Genomic DNA, 19,821 nt, shown 5'->3' on the forward strand with positions numbered 1-19,821 from the left:
TGCAAAAGGAGTTCACTGTATTGAGATGTGGATGTTTCCACCAATATGTCACCAGATCAAAGCTTCTTTATTGACTTTGGAGAGCCAACAAGTTCCTCTAGTCTCTTCTGAATGAAAAAGGGAGACATTTGCCCTAAAGGTTTGTCTGAAAGAGTATGTAAGATAAGAAAATTTAATATAACAGGTGTTACAGATGTTGAAGATTGCTGCTCAGAATCTTCAAGACATAGTCATTTACCTATGGACTGTTTTTTCACTATTTTATTTGAAGGATCCAAACAATAAAAAAAATTTTCATTGCACACTGACCCACCCACCTTATGAGAAGTTGCATTACAATGCCAAACAAGGACACTGCAGCAATGCCAGGATTTTGTGAGCACTATACCCACACACCGGTATCAGATACATGTCGATAACACCTGTTGAGAACATCCAACACTGGGTAGTTGGTTGATTTTAACCCAAGTGGACCAGTCAATTGACCCTACATGGGCCACTCCAAGGCTGCCTTGTCTTCAGGAATTAAAGGCCAAAGAGGGTGTTAGGGTTTGACCCCTCAATCACCAGGATCCTCTTTTCCATTTCATGGGTCACCTTGCATGAGAAACACGTGGGTGGATGTTTACATCCCGGAGGAGGTAAAGTGAAAGAACATAACCTTTCCTGGGAGGTCCCCTCACCATCTACAGGAATCCACACTGAGGGGCTGATGTTTTATTATTATTCTGCTATTGTATTAGTTGTAATCAAAAGAAAAGTGAAGATGTCACTTGACTGACAGCTATGAAATTTAATAATGAAGCTTTGCTTGATCATGTATATCAATTTTAAAATATTTTTATTTTCAGGTAAGAAGAGACAATTTTATTTTTAGGACATTCCATTTTATATGCATAACAACACTTTATATTCAAAATTGGATATATGAATTTTGAAAAGAAAAAATTCTGAGACCGTATTATCATTATTTTGACATAAGCCTGAGCTTTAACACGGAGTTATATGAATGGAAATTCTTGAAGAACCCGAGATTAAAAATGTAAGTACTAAAAGGTTTATTTTTATGCATGCTTTTCATCTATTATTATAATATTACTAAAAAGAAAAATTAGAAACTTATTATAAATTATTTTAAATGAAATAAATATCCAATGAATGACAGCACACCTTAAATGCAAATATTGTTATAAAATTTGCTACAAACATGCTGCTAACTGGATCCATCTTTCACAAAAATCTGTCTAGATTATTAAATAGGTGCCAGTGTAGACTGAAAGTCAAAATTCAACTGTAAATAAAAAAAAAAGTAAGCAAAAATATATATTCATTAAGGCTGTAAGAATAAATAATGTGTAATTATCTGTCATAATTTGCAGACAGTCTGAAATGAATAAAAGATAATTTAGATTTTTTTTCTTTGGATATAGGAATGAGCTTAGTCTAATTGGTGGATTCTACATAGTGTTAGATAAAAAAAATTACAAATAACAAAAAAGTTATGCAAATGAAACTTGAAACCTATAATATGTAGAAAAAGTATTTCTAATCATAATATGAAAATCACATGTATTCAGACTAATTAGAGTTTGAGTCAGACTCTTAATACATAAACTCACAAAAAATTTGGCAAAAGTCTTTAATGAAAGACACTGATACTTTGTGTATAAAACATTTGAAATGTTTGCTAAAAACCTGTTTAATTTGGTAAATATTCATTTACTGCATAAGTTATAATACATATACTTTTATGGTTACCTGTTAATTATTCAGTAATTGTAAAGACAGTCATTTTAACCAATCCTGTATTTCTAATATTCTATCTATATCCTCAATAAATGTCTCACAGATATTTCACAAATGAACAGTAAAAGGCTTTGTGTTGGTATGAACTACCTTATGTTGCCATAAAGCATTTTCAAAATAACACACTTTACCACAAACTTCACAAATGTACAATTCATTTTGAGTGTTGAGAATCTGATATTTACTCAAGTTACTTCCATATGAGAATTTTCCACCAAACTCATTATAATTGCACCCTTCCTCTTTACTGTGTGTACTCTGGTGTATTCTAAAGCTATCTGTTAATGTGCATTTTGGTCACTCACATCACAACTATACTTTCCATCTAAATTGTGTTTCAAATGATGTAATCTAAAGGTATTTACATTTATGAATATTCTGTCACAAACATCACATCTGTATGGTATTTCTCCTGTGTGGATCATTTCATGTATATTTAAAGTATCTTGTCTTGAAAACTTTTCACCACAGTGAGCACAACTATATGGTTCCTCCCCAGTATGAATACTATGATGAACTCTCAATTCAGTTTCTTTTCTGAACTTTTCACCACACTCATCACAACTGTACATTTCCTCTGTAATGTGTTTCAACTGATGTTTTCTAAATCTATCTAATGTTCCAAATCTTTTAACACAAAAGTTGTCTTCTTCTCTGTGTATAACTTCATGCACATTTGGGATATCTTGTCTTGAAAACTTTTCACCACAATGATCATGGACATATGGTTCCTCCCCAGCATGTATACTACAATGCTTTTGCAAGTCAAACTTATGTTTGAATTTTTCACCACACTTATTACAACTGTATTCTTCCTCTAAACTGTGTTTCAACTTATGTTTCCTTAAGCTATATACTGTTTTCAATTTTTTACCACAAACTTCACAACTGTATGGTTTTTCTCCTATGTGAATTATTTTATGTACATTTAGAGTATCCTTTCTTGAAAACTGTTCACCACAGTGATCACAAATGAATGGTTTCTCTCCAGTGTGAATCCTCTGATGTAATTTAAGACTGCTTATTGTTTGGAATTTTTTACCACATACCTCACACACATGCATTTCCTCCACATTATGTTTTCTCTGATGTTGCTTTAAATTACATCTACTTTTAAATGTTTTATTACACACATCACAACTAAACATTTCATTTATAATGTGTGTACTCTGGTGTTTTCTAAAGCTATCTTTTAATGCATATTTTTTGCCACACCAGTCACAAGTGTATGGTTTCTCTCCAGTATGAATTTTCTGATGTAATTTCAGGTTATATACTGTTTTGAGCTTTTTGCCACACACATCACAACTGTACATTTCCTCTACATTGTGCAACCTCCAATGTTGCCTTAAGTAATCTCTACTTTCAAATTTTTTATCACATATATCACAACTGTACATTCCCTCTACAATATCAGTTAATTGTCCCTCTGTAATGTGTGTCAGCTGATGATCTTTGAAGTTACTTACACTTATGAATATTCTTCCACATACATCACATTTGTATGGTTTTTCTCCCTTGTGGATCATTTCATGTATACTTAGGGTATCTTGTCTTGAAAACTGTTCACCACACCAATCACAAGTGTATGGTTTCTCTTCAGTGTGGATCCTCTGGTGTAGCTGTAGGCTACCTAATGTTTGGAATTTGTTGCCACACACATTACAAATGTACATTCTTTCTGTATTGTGTGCCATCTGATGTTGCCTTAAATAATTTCCACTTTTAAATTTTTTATCACACACACCACAACTGTATGTTCCCTCTCTAATGTGGACACTAAGATGGTTTCCCAATTCAATTTTGTTTTTGAACTTTTGACCCCATTCATCACAACTATACTTTTCTTTTACATCGTGTGGCAACTTGTGTGTCAATTTATGTTTTCTAAAGCTATCTGATTTTGTGAATTTTTTTTCACAAACATCACAGCAGTACTGTTTTATTCCTACGTGAATGATTTCATGTTCATACAGTCTATCTCTTCTTGAAAACTGTTCACCACACCAATCACAAGTGTATGGTTTCTCTCCAGTGTGGATCCTCTGGTGTAACTGTAGGCTACCTAATGTTTGGAGTTTTTTGCCACACACGTTACAAATGTGCATTCTTTCTGTATTGTGTGCCATCTGATGTTGCCTTAAATAATTTCCACTTTTAAATTTTTTATCACAGACACCACAACTGTATGGTTCTTTTGCATTGTGTGTACTCTTATGCTTTATAAAGCTATCTAGTAATCTGTACTTTCTGCCACACACATCACAACTGTATGGTTTTTCTCCTGTGTGGAGTTTTTTATGTTCATTTAGGTTATATTGTCTTGAATACTGCTTGCCACACCAATTACAAGTGTATGGTCTCTCTCCAGTGTGGATTCTCTGGTGTAGCTTAAGGTAACCTTTTGTTTTGAATTTTTTTTCACACCATTCACAAGTGTATGACTTTTCTCCAGTGTGGTTATTCTGATGTAATTTAAGACACTTTTTATATATACCGTGTGCCCTCTGATGTTGTCTTAAATCATTTCTACTATGAAATTTTTCAATGCACCTACACCTACCACAACAGTATAGTTTACCTCCAGTGTGGATACTTTTATCACCCGTGTCAGAATTATTCTGATTTTCTCCTCCACTGGTCAATTCTTTATTATGTAAATATGCATCACATTCAAATACATTACCCAAGTTATCACTTTTGTACTGGTTTCTTTCAAAGCAACTAGAATTCTCAACTAAGCTGTCATTAGAAGCATGTTCACAGTTTGAAACTTCTCCTGAACTTTCTATGTCTTGGGTCACAATAAGTTGCTTTTCACTGTACTTGTTAAAGTATGTCTTGGAATCTAAACAAAAAAGAAATAAATCTAGATTTATTAATTATTACTTTTTATTAGTTGAATTCTCAAGATTTTATACTATACATACTTTCTAAAACTGGTAATGTTACAAAAAATGAAAGAATAAATACCCAGTACACTCAATTAAATAGTAGCTGTAAAACTAGTTTATTTAACATCTAAAAATTCTTAGTTTTCTAATAATTCAAGTCAAAGAAAAACATGTTTTAGAATGGCATACTTCTAAAGATATTACAATTACTCCATTTGAAATATTAATTAGCACTCATTTAAAGATTTACAAACAACTGTTTCTTTACTAAGCATCAAGGCAATATTAGTTTATTTTTCAAAATAAAAACAAAAGACCTTTCATGCTGTTTTCGAAACTTATACTTGTCAAATTATATTTAATCCTTCCATTGATATAAGAGGCTTCCATTACTGCACAAAAAAAAAAGAGCCTTGATTGGGTACATTACATTTTGGAATCTTATCACACCATTACAGTCTATCTTGCAACCAGATCTGGACAATACAACCAATTATACTATGAGCAGCAATTTCATCTATTAATATTACATAAACTAATTCACTGATTAATCAAAATTATGACTAAGTAGACTGCCATAAAAATAACCAATTACCCAAAATTAGTCCTTTTAATTATTTCAACTGTCCAAGTAATTAATATATTACCATTGTTTTAGTTTTTCATTAAGAGCAAACCTAATTACCAGGTTAATTGTCTCTATTACTGTGAATATTAAAACCTGTTTTTAACATTACAAGTTTATTTAACTTGAGGCCAGCATGACCTCATGATTCAAGCGTTTTGGGTCTGATTTTCCTTTCCATTAAACTTACTTACCTTGCCTATGCTATTACAAAGCTTCTAAAACTATCTGCCATTTTCACTAAATACAATTCTACTGACTGAAAGTAAGCAACATGACAGTTACATTTGCCATCAACTCTTCAACTATCTTAGTGTTAATTGGTGTATTTTTTTTGCAACTCATGTCATAATTCCTTATTGATTAACAATATTCTGTATTGTTGAATAAGCAGATTAAGGTACAGGGGTTCAAGACCCCCTCCCTCCAATTGTTTTCAGAAATTAATTAAAAAAAAAGTTTTACCCCACACTTTAGAATAAACAAATTGGTGTTACAGTTTTTATCTGATTGGTCCCTTAAGTACCCCAAAATTTTTTTTCAGATTTCTTGAAGTCAACAAACATTGTATTATAGCCTCTACTAATAAAGATTATTTCTAAGTTCATAAAACAATATAAATAACAATTAAACACTGTCATGGTAAACCTTTTGGCATTGAGTGTTTTTCACAGTATTTATCAATGTGTCTAGACTTTAGATTTGTTTTCATCAAATGTAGTACTGTTTGAAACACACAAGAAGGATGTTTTTCATGTTGATGATGCCCAAAGCAATCAATAACAAAGTGGTATGACTGTATAAGTAATGATTGTTTGTTACATAAGATTTTGAAACTAGGCATCCTTTTAAAGAATATTCTTGTACCTCTCAGCAGTCAGTGTGTCATCAATTCTTTGTAGTCTTCCAAAACAACTGGTTCAGTTGTAGTGTAAACTTTCTACAGAACCCACCTCTTCACATTTTATTTTAGATTATGTACTCTGACCTTTTAGATACAACTGTACTCTTTGGCAACAAATAAACTATTGCTGATTGTTTTCAAACAATGTTTATTTGTTTAGACACACCTGTGAAGAGCATCTTCCTCCAGCTTTGTTGTTTGAAGTCTGATATCCACTTCAGACTTTTAGTTTAGTTCTCTCCTAAACAGTGTCTTTACTAGCTACACATCCACTGAAGCCATTTCATAGATCTTACAGTTCCGGAGGTAGCATCCATATATGCACTTACAACTAGGTCATTGGCAAAATTCGTACTAGATAGTCAAGTATTACAGAAAGATCACACGCAAAGTTATTCAATAACACTTTTATAGTGTCTGCACCTTCTACCTTAATTAAACTTATCAACAGCAGTTATTACACACATCTTTTCCAGTTTGCACACAGCTCTGAAATAGACATACAACTTTTACTTAGTCTGTTAGGTGGAATAATCTTCTTCATTCAAGCATATGATAACCTTATTTTGTTATGAGGTAATGTTTTAAAAGATAAAATATATTTACACAAAACATTTCTTTTCATCTCAGAATTTGATTTTTTTTTTTAATTACTGGTGACAAAGTTCCATTTTTCCATATTTTAAAAGCCACATTTCATTAGTTAATTTTTCAGACCACACACTGTGACATAAGGTTGGTAAGTAAGGATTGGTAGTAATAAATCAACTTAGAAGAATGAAAATTACATTAAAAAGAAGGCATGGATCATTAGGTTTTCAAAGTATAATAATTTCTCATCAAACATAAACCAATACATAAGAAATAAGCAGACAAATTCTAAAAAATCAATAAATGTGAGCTATGAAGAAATTAAAACTGAACATTTTTTCTTTGTATAATACACTAAACAAATGCTACATAATTTTAAAATACTTTGTTGAAATATGATTGTTATTAAAACCTTTATCTTATATTTTGAAATAGTATATCCAGATTTGCTATTCAACTCTTGAAAGGTGCATATCAGTAATAGTAGGATTATAGTTGGTATTTTCAAGTTGACACCACAATATGCAACATATAAACTTAAAGGCCAGGTAAGAGACCTCAACGTTCAGGTACAACCTTCTCTAATTACTAACTCACTGTCAAAGGAGAAAAATCAGAAAGCACGTAAGAGTGAACTGGTACCCTGTTAATCAAAGCATTCAAACTCAAACTGAAACAGCATTTATGAATGCCAGTTTACACACAATGGTTATTGCCTACATTTAAATTAGACTATTTGATTAATCCTATTTAATCCTTACATCCCTGATATTAAAATTAGCCATAATTATGAATTCATTAACAGCCAAAACCTTAATCTTATTATACAGTTTCTCACTAATTTCATCAGTATCATTTATTGGTCTGTTACAACTTCCCACTAAAAGCTTTTCCCTTTATATTCACTAACAGAAACCCAAATCGATTCAATTTCCTTGCTATCTTTGATATCCTCAATTTCAAAATGATGTAACTTCCATTTTACATATAAAGCCACCCCTTCCTCTCTTTAGTACTTCTCCCTCTTAAATATCATGTAATCTCATACTTCAAAGACATTTCTCTCATCAAAATCACCTCTGTTTAACCATATTTCAGTTATTCCTATTATATCAAAATCTACCATTCCTACCGGTGCACTGAAATAATCTGTTTTATCTGGCACCACAATAGTAAGAACTACTTCCACACTTATAACTATTTCAAAACTCACATCCTATGTCAAACTTTTCTGTTTCTCATTCTTTTTGCAGCTTAAACCTTTTTCTAGCTTAAATCTTCAATTACAACCACTGGAAAAAGGCTAGCCCCTACCTTACATGTAAACCATCCATTCTAAAAAGCTCCCTCCTTCACTGAACTGATCCCACAAGTCCAGCCAGATGACCTGCCCATTCTTACATACTAGCCTAAGTCTACCATTTAGCTCAAGTGACCTACTTATTATCAGTGGCATATTTAGGTAGGAGCAAGAGGGGGCTCAGCATCAGGGCCCATGGTCTTAATGGGGGCCCAGTGATAATTTTATTTTATGTAAAATTAAATAGGAGGTAGGGCCTACACAACCTTACATCTGCAACTGCTTATAATTTCATCTGCATAGTTAATTACAGGTAGTATTCCTGACAAAATTAAGTTATGGTATTTTTCTTTAAATGCCTCATTCAACTACTTTTATTTATTAACTAGTTCCTCTGACCTACATTTCCCTACATCATCATACCCTACATGTACCACCAAAACTGCATCTCTACTAGCTCCCTTTCATTACATCTCCTGCTCTGTTAGTTATATCCTCCATCTGTGTTTGTGGGTAACATAATGTGATTCTTTTCTCCCAATTTAGCCCACACACCTTGTCAAGGAATCATCTTCTCTGACCCTTCTGTTTCTCTTCAATTCAATATATTCTCCTCTTCAAATTCAATAATATAGGCTCATTATAACTAATATCATTACCTTTTACTTTAATAGTGTTCTTTTTGCCTTTCTAAAAGTTACTGTTAGCTCATTTATATCTTACATGTAAAAGCTTAAGATCCTCCTGAAATCCTGTTGCCATTTCCCATAGTCTATGGTTCTCTTTATCTATTGCCTCTGCTTTAATTAGGAATATCCTCTAACGTCTCCACCAACATACAAACTCTATATAAAAATTGCATATCCTTATCACTCACTTCCTTAAAAGTATATGCCAGTTCTGAGTTCCCAAATAAACCCAATCATTGCACCAATTACAAACTAACAAACTCTGAATAATCAATTCCTATGAACTAGTCTTAACCATTGTAATTATACTTATAGTCTGAAAATAAATACTCAATAACTAATACCAGTAGCCTGTTATCAACACTGTTACTGTTAAACCTAACATTTAAGAACTAATTACATTAGCTTTTTTATCACTAGTTTATCTTTACAATTAAGTAATAAAGTTTATCTTTAATTATACAGACCATGGAAATAGAAATTTATTAAAAGTAACAATAACTTGTCTATGATGTATAAATAATGTTAATAATACAATGTACTTAGATTGATTTCTATTATAACCTACTACAGGCTAAGTTTAAACTAAAGGATCTATGTTCAAGTAAAGAAGTTAAACCTTAAAACACAAAAAGACAATAAACTAGTTTATAGATTGTATTTATTTAATAAAACAGTATACTTAACCTGTTTTACAATTTACCAGTAAGTTGGAATACACCTAACCCTAAAATACCATAACACATACAAAGCCTATTTTGGTGTTGTAATAAAACTTACACAATTAAATTCTAAGTCAAAATTTGATTGCCTTATTTTTCCTCACCACTGTTATTATATATAGTTATTCTTGTGTTATTTAATACAAATTATAATATTAAATAACTTTCAGAAATCTATAAGAACTTAACCTTTCAACATTTTGTCTTCTATTTCTCTCATTGGTGTGTTGAAAAAAAAACCCAAAAAACAGGATCATGAGTGTAAGTATACTTACATATCAAATGATTGCTATTGTGAATAAAGTGGTTTGGGTGGTGGTGTTTTTAATTTTTCAGCAATCGATTTTCCAAGATTGGGAAATTCAATAACTTCATTCATTTTTTGATTGTCAAAATTATTACCATAACGTAAAATAATTTTTAAATGAACACAAAATGTTGGTTTAAAATCAAGAATAATAATGCAATTCTTATGACAGTCTCTCTGACACATTTTCTACATCTATTTCACTACTTAATTTCATCATGCACAGCAAGAAAAGCTGGCCATGGGCTGCAATCTTTCCTGCGGTTAAGGAGAAATTACGTAACAACTGTGGTAACTTTGGCCTCCTGCTGTTTATTCTAGCCAGCTCTGTTTAGGCAAAGAGAAGACTGAGCATGAGGAAAATCATTGAGACCAAATTTAGATCTTGTCTGGAAGGTGAAAGGATCACTGACCAGTTTCTGGTCATGTTACACTTGTCTTTGACAAGTAACTTTGATTCAATAACAACTATCCACCTTTGGAATGCACCAAGTGCTGACAGAGTCAACACTGAGAAGCTGATGCACAAGTGTGACAAGAAAGGGATAAAGGAAGAATCCAAGAAATGTATGTTGGGACACCATCAGACACTGACATTGATGCATATTAAATTACCTTTCATTATTTTAATTAAGAAAGAACAATAATTTAAGTTTAACTCATCACCACCTAAGTTATTCTAAGAGCTGTATGCATGTTTTACATGCTTTTTATTAGAATATTTTGTTTATTACGAATTCAAATTTGTGGATGATTAATTAATAGATTTTCAGGATATGAAAGAATTGATTGATATAAAGTTAGTGTTTGACCTTTTACTGGCAAATGCGTCAGCTGGATGGTAATGAGCTATTTGGAAAAATAATAAATTACATTGACAGACATGCAAAGATGCATTCATTATTTATCTTGATTATTGAAGGGCATTAATTTAAAGGGGAATACAAGTTACTGTTACACAATCCATGAGTGAGAAATTAAAGATATATAAAATAAAAACCACTTTGATGGTTTAAAAAAGTAAGTGGGTTGACTTATATTTTATTCTCCATGAAATATGAATTCATAACAAAGTAAACTAAAATATATTGATATATTTCATTTTCTTTCAACATGCATAACATCTACAGTGATTTTGATGATACCCTTCACTATATGGTTTATTTTACAATAAGCTATACGATTGGCCCCTAAAAGCTCATGTTCTAGTGGCACAGTTGGCTCCCTAGCAAGAAAATAAAGTGTGAGTCCTGCAATACTTGCAGTGGACACAGTACAGATAACCCATGAAGCTTTCACTATATATAAATCTACAGTAACTCTAAGCTTTTGGTGGAATGTAATAACTTTTTATACATCATGAACACTTTTAAAAACTGTGTATAATTTTTGAATGTTACGAAGTCTTTCAAATTTTCTAATTTGTGCCAAAACCATTATCTCTCAAATTCTGATCATGACGATATTAAAGGTGAAGATACTCTCAGTTTGAAAATCTAGGTAATAAAGACAAGAATAATAAAAGGCAACATAAAAAAAAGTTGATAAAAATGTTCATTTAGAATTTTCATGCAAAGCTACATGAGAACTATCTGCACAAAAACAAAGGTTACAAAAAAAAAAAATCTCAAGTATAAATAAAAGCTCAAACAAGCCTAAGCAAATTATTGAAACACCATGAAAACCAACCGAGTTAATAACAAAATTGTTACTAATATAGTTATCTAATTAGTTATTGTTCAACACTTGCTATTAAACCATACTCTTCTGGTTATACATTCTTATTATTTATTTGGTCCATACACATTTGTATATAAAATTATTATTTCCGAATTTCTCATTTCAAACAATTCCTAATATACCAGATTTGTCTGTTTCACCTTTATGTTGATTTTCTTTGTATTTTTCTCCCATTGTCTTTTCAATATTGTCTTTAATGCCACCACTATCATTTTGCAGTTTCTCTTCATTATATGCATCTAATTATTCATTAAATTTAGTTTTTTCTTTGATACTCTGGACAAAGCCAAAACAGATGGATCAACTCCATGTATTGTTACCAGGAGGCCTCATCCACCAGCAAGGGAACAGATCCACTACTATGGAAACCTAGTTGCATCTACACCAGTATAACCCCACTACCCTACTCTCAACTGAATGGTACAAATATGTTTCTAGTGCAACTCATTAAGGAGGATACTTCCCTGGTCCACCATCCCAGTGGCTTGGAACTGATAAGTGGCAAGGACTCTCACACTCCACTTGAGGAAGGGGTGGGTTACTATGTTTTGCAGAGTCCAGAGAAATGTCATCACCAGAGACAATACAATGGGTGGCCACAAAATCCTATTTCAAAAAATAGACCACACCAATTTATTTGCTCAAAGCATAGCAGAGATAATCAGCAATGCCCTTATGCTTAATTCACGCCATCCATGGGTGGTATGGTCCAGAACAGACATATTTATGAAGCAATTACTGTGTGTTTGATAACCTCCCACTGATCTTATGGAAAACTTTAACAGTGAAAGCACAGAGCCATGGATAAGAGGACATAATTCAACATGGGATAAAGTGCAGATTTATAATTAAAAAATACCTAGTCACTGAGTGGGATCCATATGATGAAGTAGATAAGTGCATGTGAAAGATACTTTACCAAGTAAAGTTGCACAAAAGTCTAAAGAATGGCAACAGATGGTACACAAAATCCCCACTAAGAGAAAACCATAAGAGGACTGAATTGAATGTACAGGAAGTGGCCCATGTCAGAATGTAGAACATCCAGCACTGGATAACAAAGACAAAAGAATGGAAAACAGTAAGGTGTAGGATTGGATGAAAGGATTACTGGAACAAGTCTTAGAGAAAGAATGTGAGGGCAAAGAAAGCTGTTTGAATTATAAGATAGACCCATTGGTAAAGGGATATGTCAAATATAGAAAAAGGATGATGTTTGCTAGAGGTTAAAGAAAAACTTAGACCCACAGTCAAAGATCCTGGTGAGAATTTCTGCCCCACAAGCCAGGATTGGCTGATCAGTGGTATACCAACAATGGAAGACTTGCCATTTGCACTGTTTATACCACCTGTAATATGGATGAATGAACTTAGCTAACAAAGAAGTATCTCAATGTGTGAAACCTAGCAAGTTGCCAACAGCCTGATGAAGAGTAGACGAAAGGACAGAAAAAAGAAAGGGTGGGATGTAGAACATTGGATTGAGGACAATAAAGAAGTGAAGAAGAAGCAGAAGAGGGATGGGGTGGGGGCAACTGATGAAACCTTGAAAACCAAGAGTGATCTGGACAATAGGAAGAAATCATAAGAAATATACAAGGAGTGCAGTGGATAAGAGATCACCTAATAGAGGAAACTAATGCATGAGATGCATAAAGATACATGTGTGACAAATCCATGCTGAAGGGAGTAACTGCTAGTCAGTGGATAAGGTACAGGTGACCAAAAGAGAGGGAACTCATGGGATAGGTCCATAGCAAGGGCATTCATGTGTGAGGATCCCACTAATGGCAAAGAGCCTTGAAAACAAGGGGATCTAATGTCCACTCTGTGGGATATGTCTAGACAGGGTGCAAAAGATGATCCATGACCAGATGGAAAGCACCCTGCATGGGACAAGTAATAATGCAAATATAATGTGTCTGCCCCAATAGAAAAGATTCAGTGATCAAAATATATAGATCTCTGGATTGGTTGCCCCCATGCTGGGTGATATGTGCCACCACTGTAGAATTTGGTTAAAGGATCAACCTCAGACAATTTCAGGTGAGGAAAAGAAAATAATGTAACACCTGATGAATGGATAGAAGTTCAAAAACAGTTATATGCAAAGTCCTAAAATATTTAAGCTATTAGCCCATATTCTCATACCTGAAAGGAAGTGTCCACAGATAGATGTAGATTTAGATATGGGAAAGTGGCATACCCACAGATATGTGACTATTGTCTGGCCACTGATACAGACAGTTCTTAAGGGAAGAAGGAGGAAAAGTGGTGGCAGAAAGAGTATCCCAACCAAGGCTCTACCAATCACAAAATATCATGGAAAACAAAGTCCAAAAAGCAATAGCACTTTATGAGCAGTAAGTGACTGACCTAAGAGTGGATGGTGAACTAAAATTCCATTGAATTAAGTTGTGATGAAAAAGAAAAAGCCTAACAAATATTTGGGTGAAAAAGACCTCCAACTGAACAAGATAGTGAGAAGGAAAAGAAATAGCATCTGTGTATTAATAAACCAGACCATATGAGCTGCCACAGAAAGTAGCTGCAAGGTAAAAGCAGTTGATTCCAATATGAAATGAGCCAGAAGATGTCAGCTGACCATATAATAAAGAAATTGCAGTCCCATAGTATGGAGATATGTAAAAACCTCAACAATTTGACCAATCATGGAAGGTGTAAAGGTGAGTTATTAATTTCAGCCCTTCCCTTTGAACTCACCTTTAAACCTTCCTCAGATGTAAATATCACCTCTTTCTCATCCTTCTTGCTTTCTCTTTTTGTCTCTCTTCGTTAATGTTGGAGAAATTCGTAGATGATATCCACAACCCAGGAAAAAATACCACAGGGAAAGAATGAACCTCAGGTGAATACAAGTACTGATATGAAGAGGTTGAAGAAAGAACAAATAATTACTGACTACCAAACTCCAGTTTTCATGGGGACAATGAAAAGGCAGGAACAAAGATGCCAGGAAAAATGGAAACAGGTCCAATTGGCCAATACAAGAGCAATTACCAAACTGCTTAAGACGAATGTTGGTCAGACACAAAAGCTTGAAAAGGATGGAAGGAAATAATGAAAAAATAAACCATAGGTGATGATGTATATGCATGGATAGAGGCAATTGTAAAGATTGAATGAGGCTTAGAAGATATCACAAGATGGAAATGGGAATGATTGGAAAATACTGGAGGTTGAAAGTGACAGACAAATCATTTGTCAACTAGCAAAGACTCAAAAGCATTAGTGGAAGCCATGGAGAAGGCTGAGGATAAAGGATGGACCGTGCAATGTTCCACCTCCTAACTCATAAAGCAAATAAATCCAATTGGGTCACCCACACTTGAGCCCTCAAAGTGGTAATGTAAACTTTGGAATTCATAGTACTGAAAGTGACCACCATACAAGACAGCAGAAAAAAGCAACTTGAATGAATTGATAAAAAGAAATACAATAATCAAGTTGATAAAATCAAATTAAGTTGAAAATTAACCACTTCAGGAGTAAAATAAAGTCAAATATTCAATAATAAAGAATAAAAGAGCATCCATATCCAAATCCAAAAGCTGCCAAACAAAAAGTGAAAGTTTGGTAGAATTTACACCATAGGAGCATGTCCTACTCTTATCAATTAAGAGCATGATGCATGATAATATGTACAATAGCTACGTTGGAATCATCCATTCCCAAAGGGGTGAGATGAATGCTTGTGCCATGCATATAGAAAGCAGCACGTAACAAGAATAGCTAATCCTGTGAGAGGAGGAAGGTACCATATCAGGATCAGAATATTAAATTGGTTATTGCTCAAAACTCAATTACGACTTATGAGTTTTGTAAGTTATAATTAATAATAATACACTATTTTGAACTCATTTACAAATCAGGTTTGCTTTCATTTTTCCTGATTGTCTTTTCTCACTCCTAACTCTTTGTGTCCAGGTTATATTTTGGAGTTAGAAGTTGGAAATTCAAGTATGTTGTGACCCAGAATTTTTGAACTGAGTAATATATTCTGTTCAAGGTGTGAAAGTTTTAATAAATATGCTTTTGTTTTGTTTTAATGAATACTGGGATTAACATTACGGTTATTCATAGAAAAGAAAAAAAAAATGTCACATGATGTATTAACCAAAGATAGAGTATAATCCATCATTTGATTCTTCCTTCAACAACAGTAAATACTGACCTAGACACTTAAGGTTTTATTTAATATAGTATTCATAGAATATATCTGATGATTATAGGGAGTTCTAATTTCAGGAAGTATGTTTTTTACTTATCACTCAAGTAAACTGTTTAGTAGCAGCATGTGCTAACAATACATATTTTTATTTTAAGCTATATTTTCTTAAAGTTATATTTCCTTTTCAATTTCAACAGAATAAAAATTAACTTTGCAAACCTAGTTGTAAGCAGTGGATTTTAGTATAGATGAAGCAAGTTCAGAATCTAAACATTCAAATTTTTATTTATTTAAATCTTGATTAGTTTTTCACTTAGATTTATAGGACACACAGAAAAATTTAAGTTAAATAGAAAATTTAAAAAACACAAATTGTTCATCTACACAAGACAGACTCTAATAAACCAGAAATTTGCCTGTCACTTTAAAAGAAGAACTACTATTAAAGTATGTATTGCATGGCATTTTCACAAAGTATTAATAAGGTTTTAACAAAACTGTTTATTTTTGACAAGAGCCATTTTACCATTATTTGTGTATATTGGATCTGGCTGATTAGAAAAATTTCTCAGACAGTTAATAGATGGGTTAATTTATTAATTGATTGATTACATTCAGCTAAATGATAACTGTAAAATGGTATGGCTAAAAATACATATATAATGCTAAATATCAGGTTCTGATACCCATAGTGGGCAGAGTACAGATAACCCACTGTGTAGCTTTGTATTTAACAGCAAACAAATACAATGATAATAATTTAATTGCTTGAATAACTAATAATAAAACATGTTAATAATAAGAAATTGGTTTTGAATTAATCACCCAGCTTCTTTCTATAAGATTCACTAATTTCAAAACAAAGTATTGTGAACATTACAGTGTGGTTAATATGTTGTTATATCTACAAAATATGATTAACAGTGATTCCTTCAAAAGATGGGTAAAACATAGGATTACGCTATTTATGTAAATGCATTTTAACAACTTTTAGTTTTTAAACACTGAAATAATTACTAATATGTAAAAGTTAATTTTTAATTTGTCATCTGTACAAAAACAATTAATGAATATACAATTTTTAGAAATTACAGTTAACTAATAAAAATAACATATATTTATTCTATTAGTCAACAGAATTGCAAAATACTATACAACGAACCATCATCAGTCCTTACACTAACCATTCCGACTATTCAGAATCTAGGATGTTTTTCATAGAGACAAATCGTCACAATGGGAAATTTAATCAGTATTTGTTATCTGAATTTCCTATAGATGCATGACTTGATAATCTGTACATGACTCTATAAGAACCAAGTACGATCAACTGAAAAATGAAACAACTTGATAGTTTTTGACTATAAAACAACTGCAATAACAAGTACCATTCAAAATTTTTCTGAAAACATAAACTCAAATTTGGCAGTATTTTATGACAGTTTTTAGGCGAATGGCCTTTGCAATAGGGATGCACGTATAAACTATAACAGGAACATCAGCATTGTTAAACTATGATGTTTGTTTAAACAAGAAAGCAAATTCAAGTGTAAGGCTTGAAACCATCAGCAGACATTTCAGAACAGAAAGAAATATTCTCATAGGCAATTCAACCATACTTAAGATTCTTTGTAGCAAAGAAATGTGGATAAATACTCCAGATGATTAAGGTCAAGAAACAGCAGCAAGAAATTCAATGGATGCAAAACAGATGAAGACCATTAATTTTGACTATGTGATGTTACATTAACAAATGCTTATGCTACTATGAAAAACATACTGACAAAGCTAATCAATCAGGAAAACTGCATAGTTTAACAGCATTCAGCTACTTCAGAAGATGGCTGCACTGTTTCAAATGGCATTTTAGAATAAAAAAGATGAAAGGTGAACAACAAATGCCAATCAATATCCAATAAATGCAGGTAGAAAAAAATAATGAAATGTTCCAGCATGATATTAATTGATAAACATACAATCAGATGAGACTGATTTACTTTATGGAGTGGGACTCAGCCATCAATCGTTTCTGGCAAGCCAGAGAGTTGAACATACAGAAAATGTAAAAATAGCAGAAAAACGGCTTTGTGTGCCAATGCATGTGGAAGAGAAAAGTAACAGCCATTTGTGTTTGACAAATCTAATCTACCAAAATGGTTTGGAAGTTATTTGAACACTGCCATCCATATGATATACAGGTACATTAGGAAAACTTGAATGATGTCAGTATTGTTCTCCAAGTGACTAAAGAATTTAAATTAAAGAATGAACTGCAAGAAAAGAAGAACATTCTTCTTCTGGATGCTGCTGACTTTTCATGCTGCACCATATTAATAGAAATTTAATGTAAAGCTGTACCTGTACCATTTACCACCAAATACCATATTAGCAATACAGCTTCGAGATGCTGGCATAATCAAGTCATTCAAAGTTACTATGACCATCAGTTGATTAGATAGTACATAAAATATGGTGAAGATAACAATCTGCAAACCTAACTGTCTGTGAAGCTTTATAAATGATAAATTTCTCCAGGTCTATTATCACTATAGAAACTTTTAAAAAACTGCTTCAAGTATATCAACATTTTGGTACAGTCTGTTTAAAATTACTCAGTCTGTAGAGATGTTGAAAGATTGCTTACAGAATTCATATCTTAATTATGAGTAGCAATTATTTTAACTCAAATAATCCATGGCTCATTAGGGACTCAGCTGCACCAACTGGTCAAGAGCTGTCAGATGAAGATACACTGCTGGCCAAAATCTTAAGGCCAATGATCATAAAGAAACAATATGCATTTTGCATTGTTAGACTCAACCACTTATTTCAGTAGAGTTTCAAAAGATGAAAATAAGATAAGGGAAAATAAAAATAAAAACATTTTAGCATTTAATAGGGAAAATGTGAACATTATGAAATTAGCCTAAATACTGGCTGGTCAAAAGTTTAAGACTATATTGAAATGAAGTGTCAATTGGTAAACATGTAACAAAATTTAGCCATTTGCGTTCAAACATTAGCACTGTTAACATCTCCCCCTGACATCTCCTGTGTTACATTGGGTAAAAACATGGCAAAGGCTGAAAAGTTTACAGAGTTTGAACAGTGCAGAATTGTCTAGCTATTGTTGATGAGACTGGGCATAGTAAAATTGATGTTGCAAATTTCTTAAAAGACCCTGAGGGATACAAACGAGAATTTCAAGTGGTCAGCCCAAGACATTTTAGCCTGCATTGAGCAGGAAGATTTGACAGGTTGTCTGACAAGACACCAGCAGATTGTGAACCAGATTAAATTTTGAGTTTATTTACAACAAATAGAACAGTACAAAAAGGCATGACAAGTGAAAAACATTAAATATATACAAAAGAAAAAAATATTAAATATATACAAGTGAAAAAAGAAAACATGAAATATATCCAAAACAAAAAAACAAACAAATAACATTAAATATATACAAATGAAAAAAACACTAAATATATAAAAAAAAAGAAATAGATACAAGTGAAAAATCAATCATTGAACACATTAAGACCCTTACAGATGTAGAATGTAGCTCAAGAACAAAACGACTGCATCTATGAGAGAAAGGCTTTAAAAACTGTAAATGTCTTCAAAGGCCATGCCTCATTCCATGCCACAAAACAGCTCAGTTAAATTTTGCTGAGAAGCACTAATCATTGGACGTAAAAAAGTGATAGAAGGTATTGTTCTCTGATGAGAAAATATTTAACTTGGATGGTACAGGTGGTTTCCAACATTACTGGCATAATAAGAATATCCCACCAGATATATTTTCTACATGACACAGTGGAGGAGGTTCCATCATGATCTGGGGTGCTTTCTCCTTCCATGGAACAATGGAGCTTTAGGTCACTTAGGGGCGTCAAACAGCAGCTGGCTACACTGGCATGTTGGAGAGAGCATCCTTAATGACTGAAGGCCCTCGCTTGTGTGGAAATGACTGGATCTTTCAGCAGAACAATGCTGTATTGCACAATGCCCACAGGACAAAAGACTTTTTTATGTTAAATAACGTGATTATTTT

The 19,821-nt window shown here is 32.7% G+C and overlaps 1 protein-coding gene across 6 annotated transcripts in view; it reads right to left on the bottom strand.

Moving 5' to 3' along the window:
- Nucleotides 1-824: 824 nt before the first annotated feature.
- LOC143222895 (uncharacterized) overlaps nucleotides 825-19,821 on the bottom strand; it is a 53,077-nt gene continuing 34,080 nt past the window's right edge. For all 6 annotated transcript variants that reach the window (XM_076450038.1, XM_076450039.1, XM_076450043.1 and 3 more), the window contains one exon: nucleotides 825-4,654. In XM_076450038.1, coding sequence (XP_076306153.1) covers nucleotides 2,088-4,654 — 2,567 coding nt within the window. In that variant the 3' untranslated portion in view covers nucleotides 825-2,087. The remainder of the gene's footprint in view (nucleotides 4,655-19,821) is intronic.

Source organism: Tachypleus tridentatus, chromosome 8 (assembly GCF_004210375.1).
Source record: "Tachypleus tridentatus isolate NWPU-2018 chromosome 8, ASM421037v1, whole genome shotgun sequence".
In the NCBI taxonomy this organism is placed as follows: domain Eukaryota; kingdom Metazoa; phylum Arthropoda; class Merostomata; order Xiphosura; family Limulidae; genus Tachypleus; species Tachypleus tridentatus.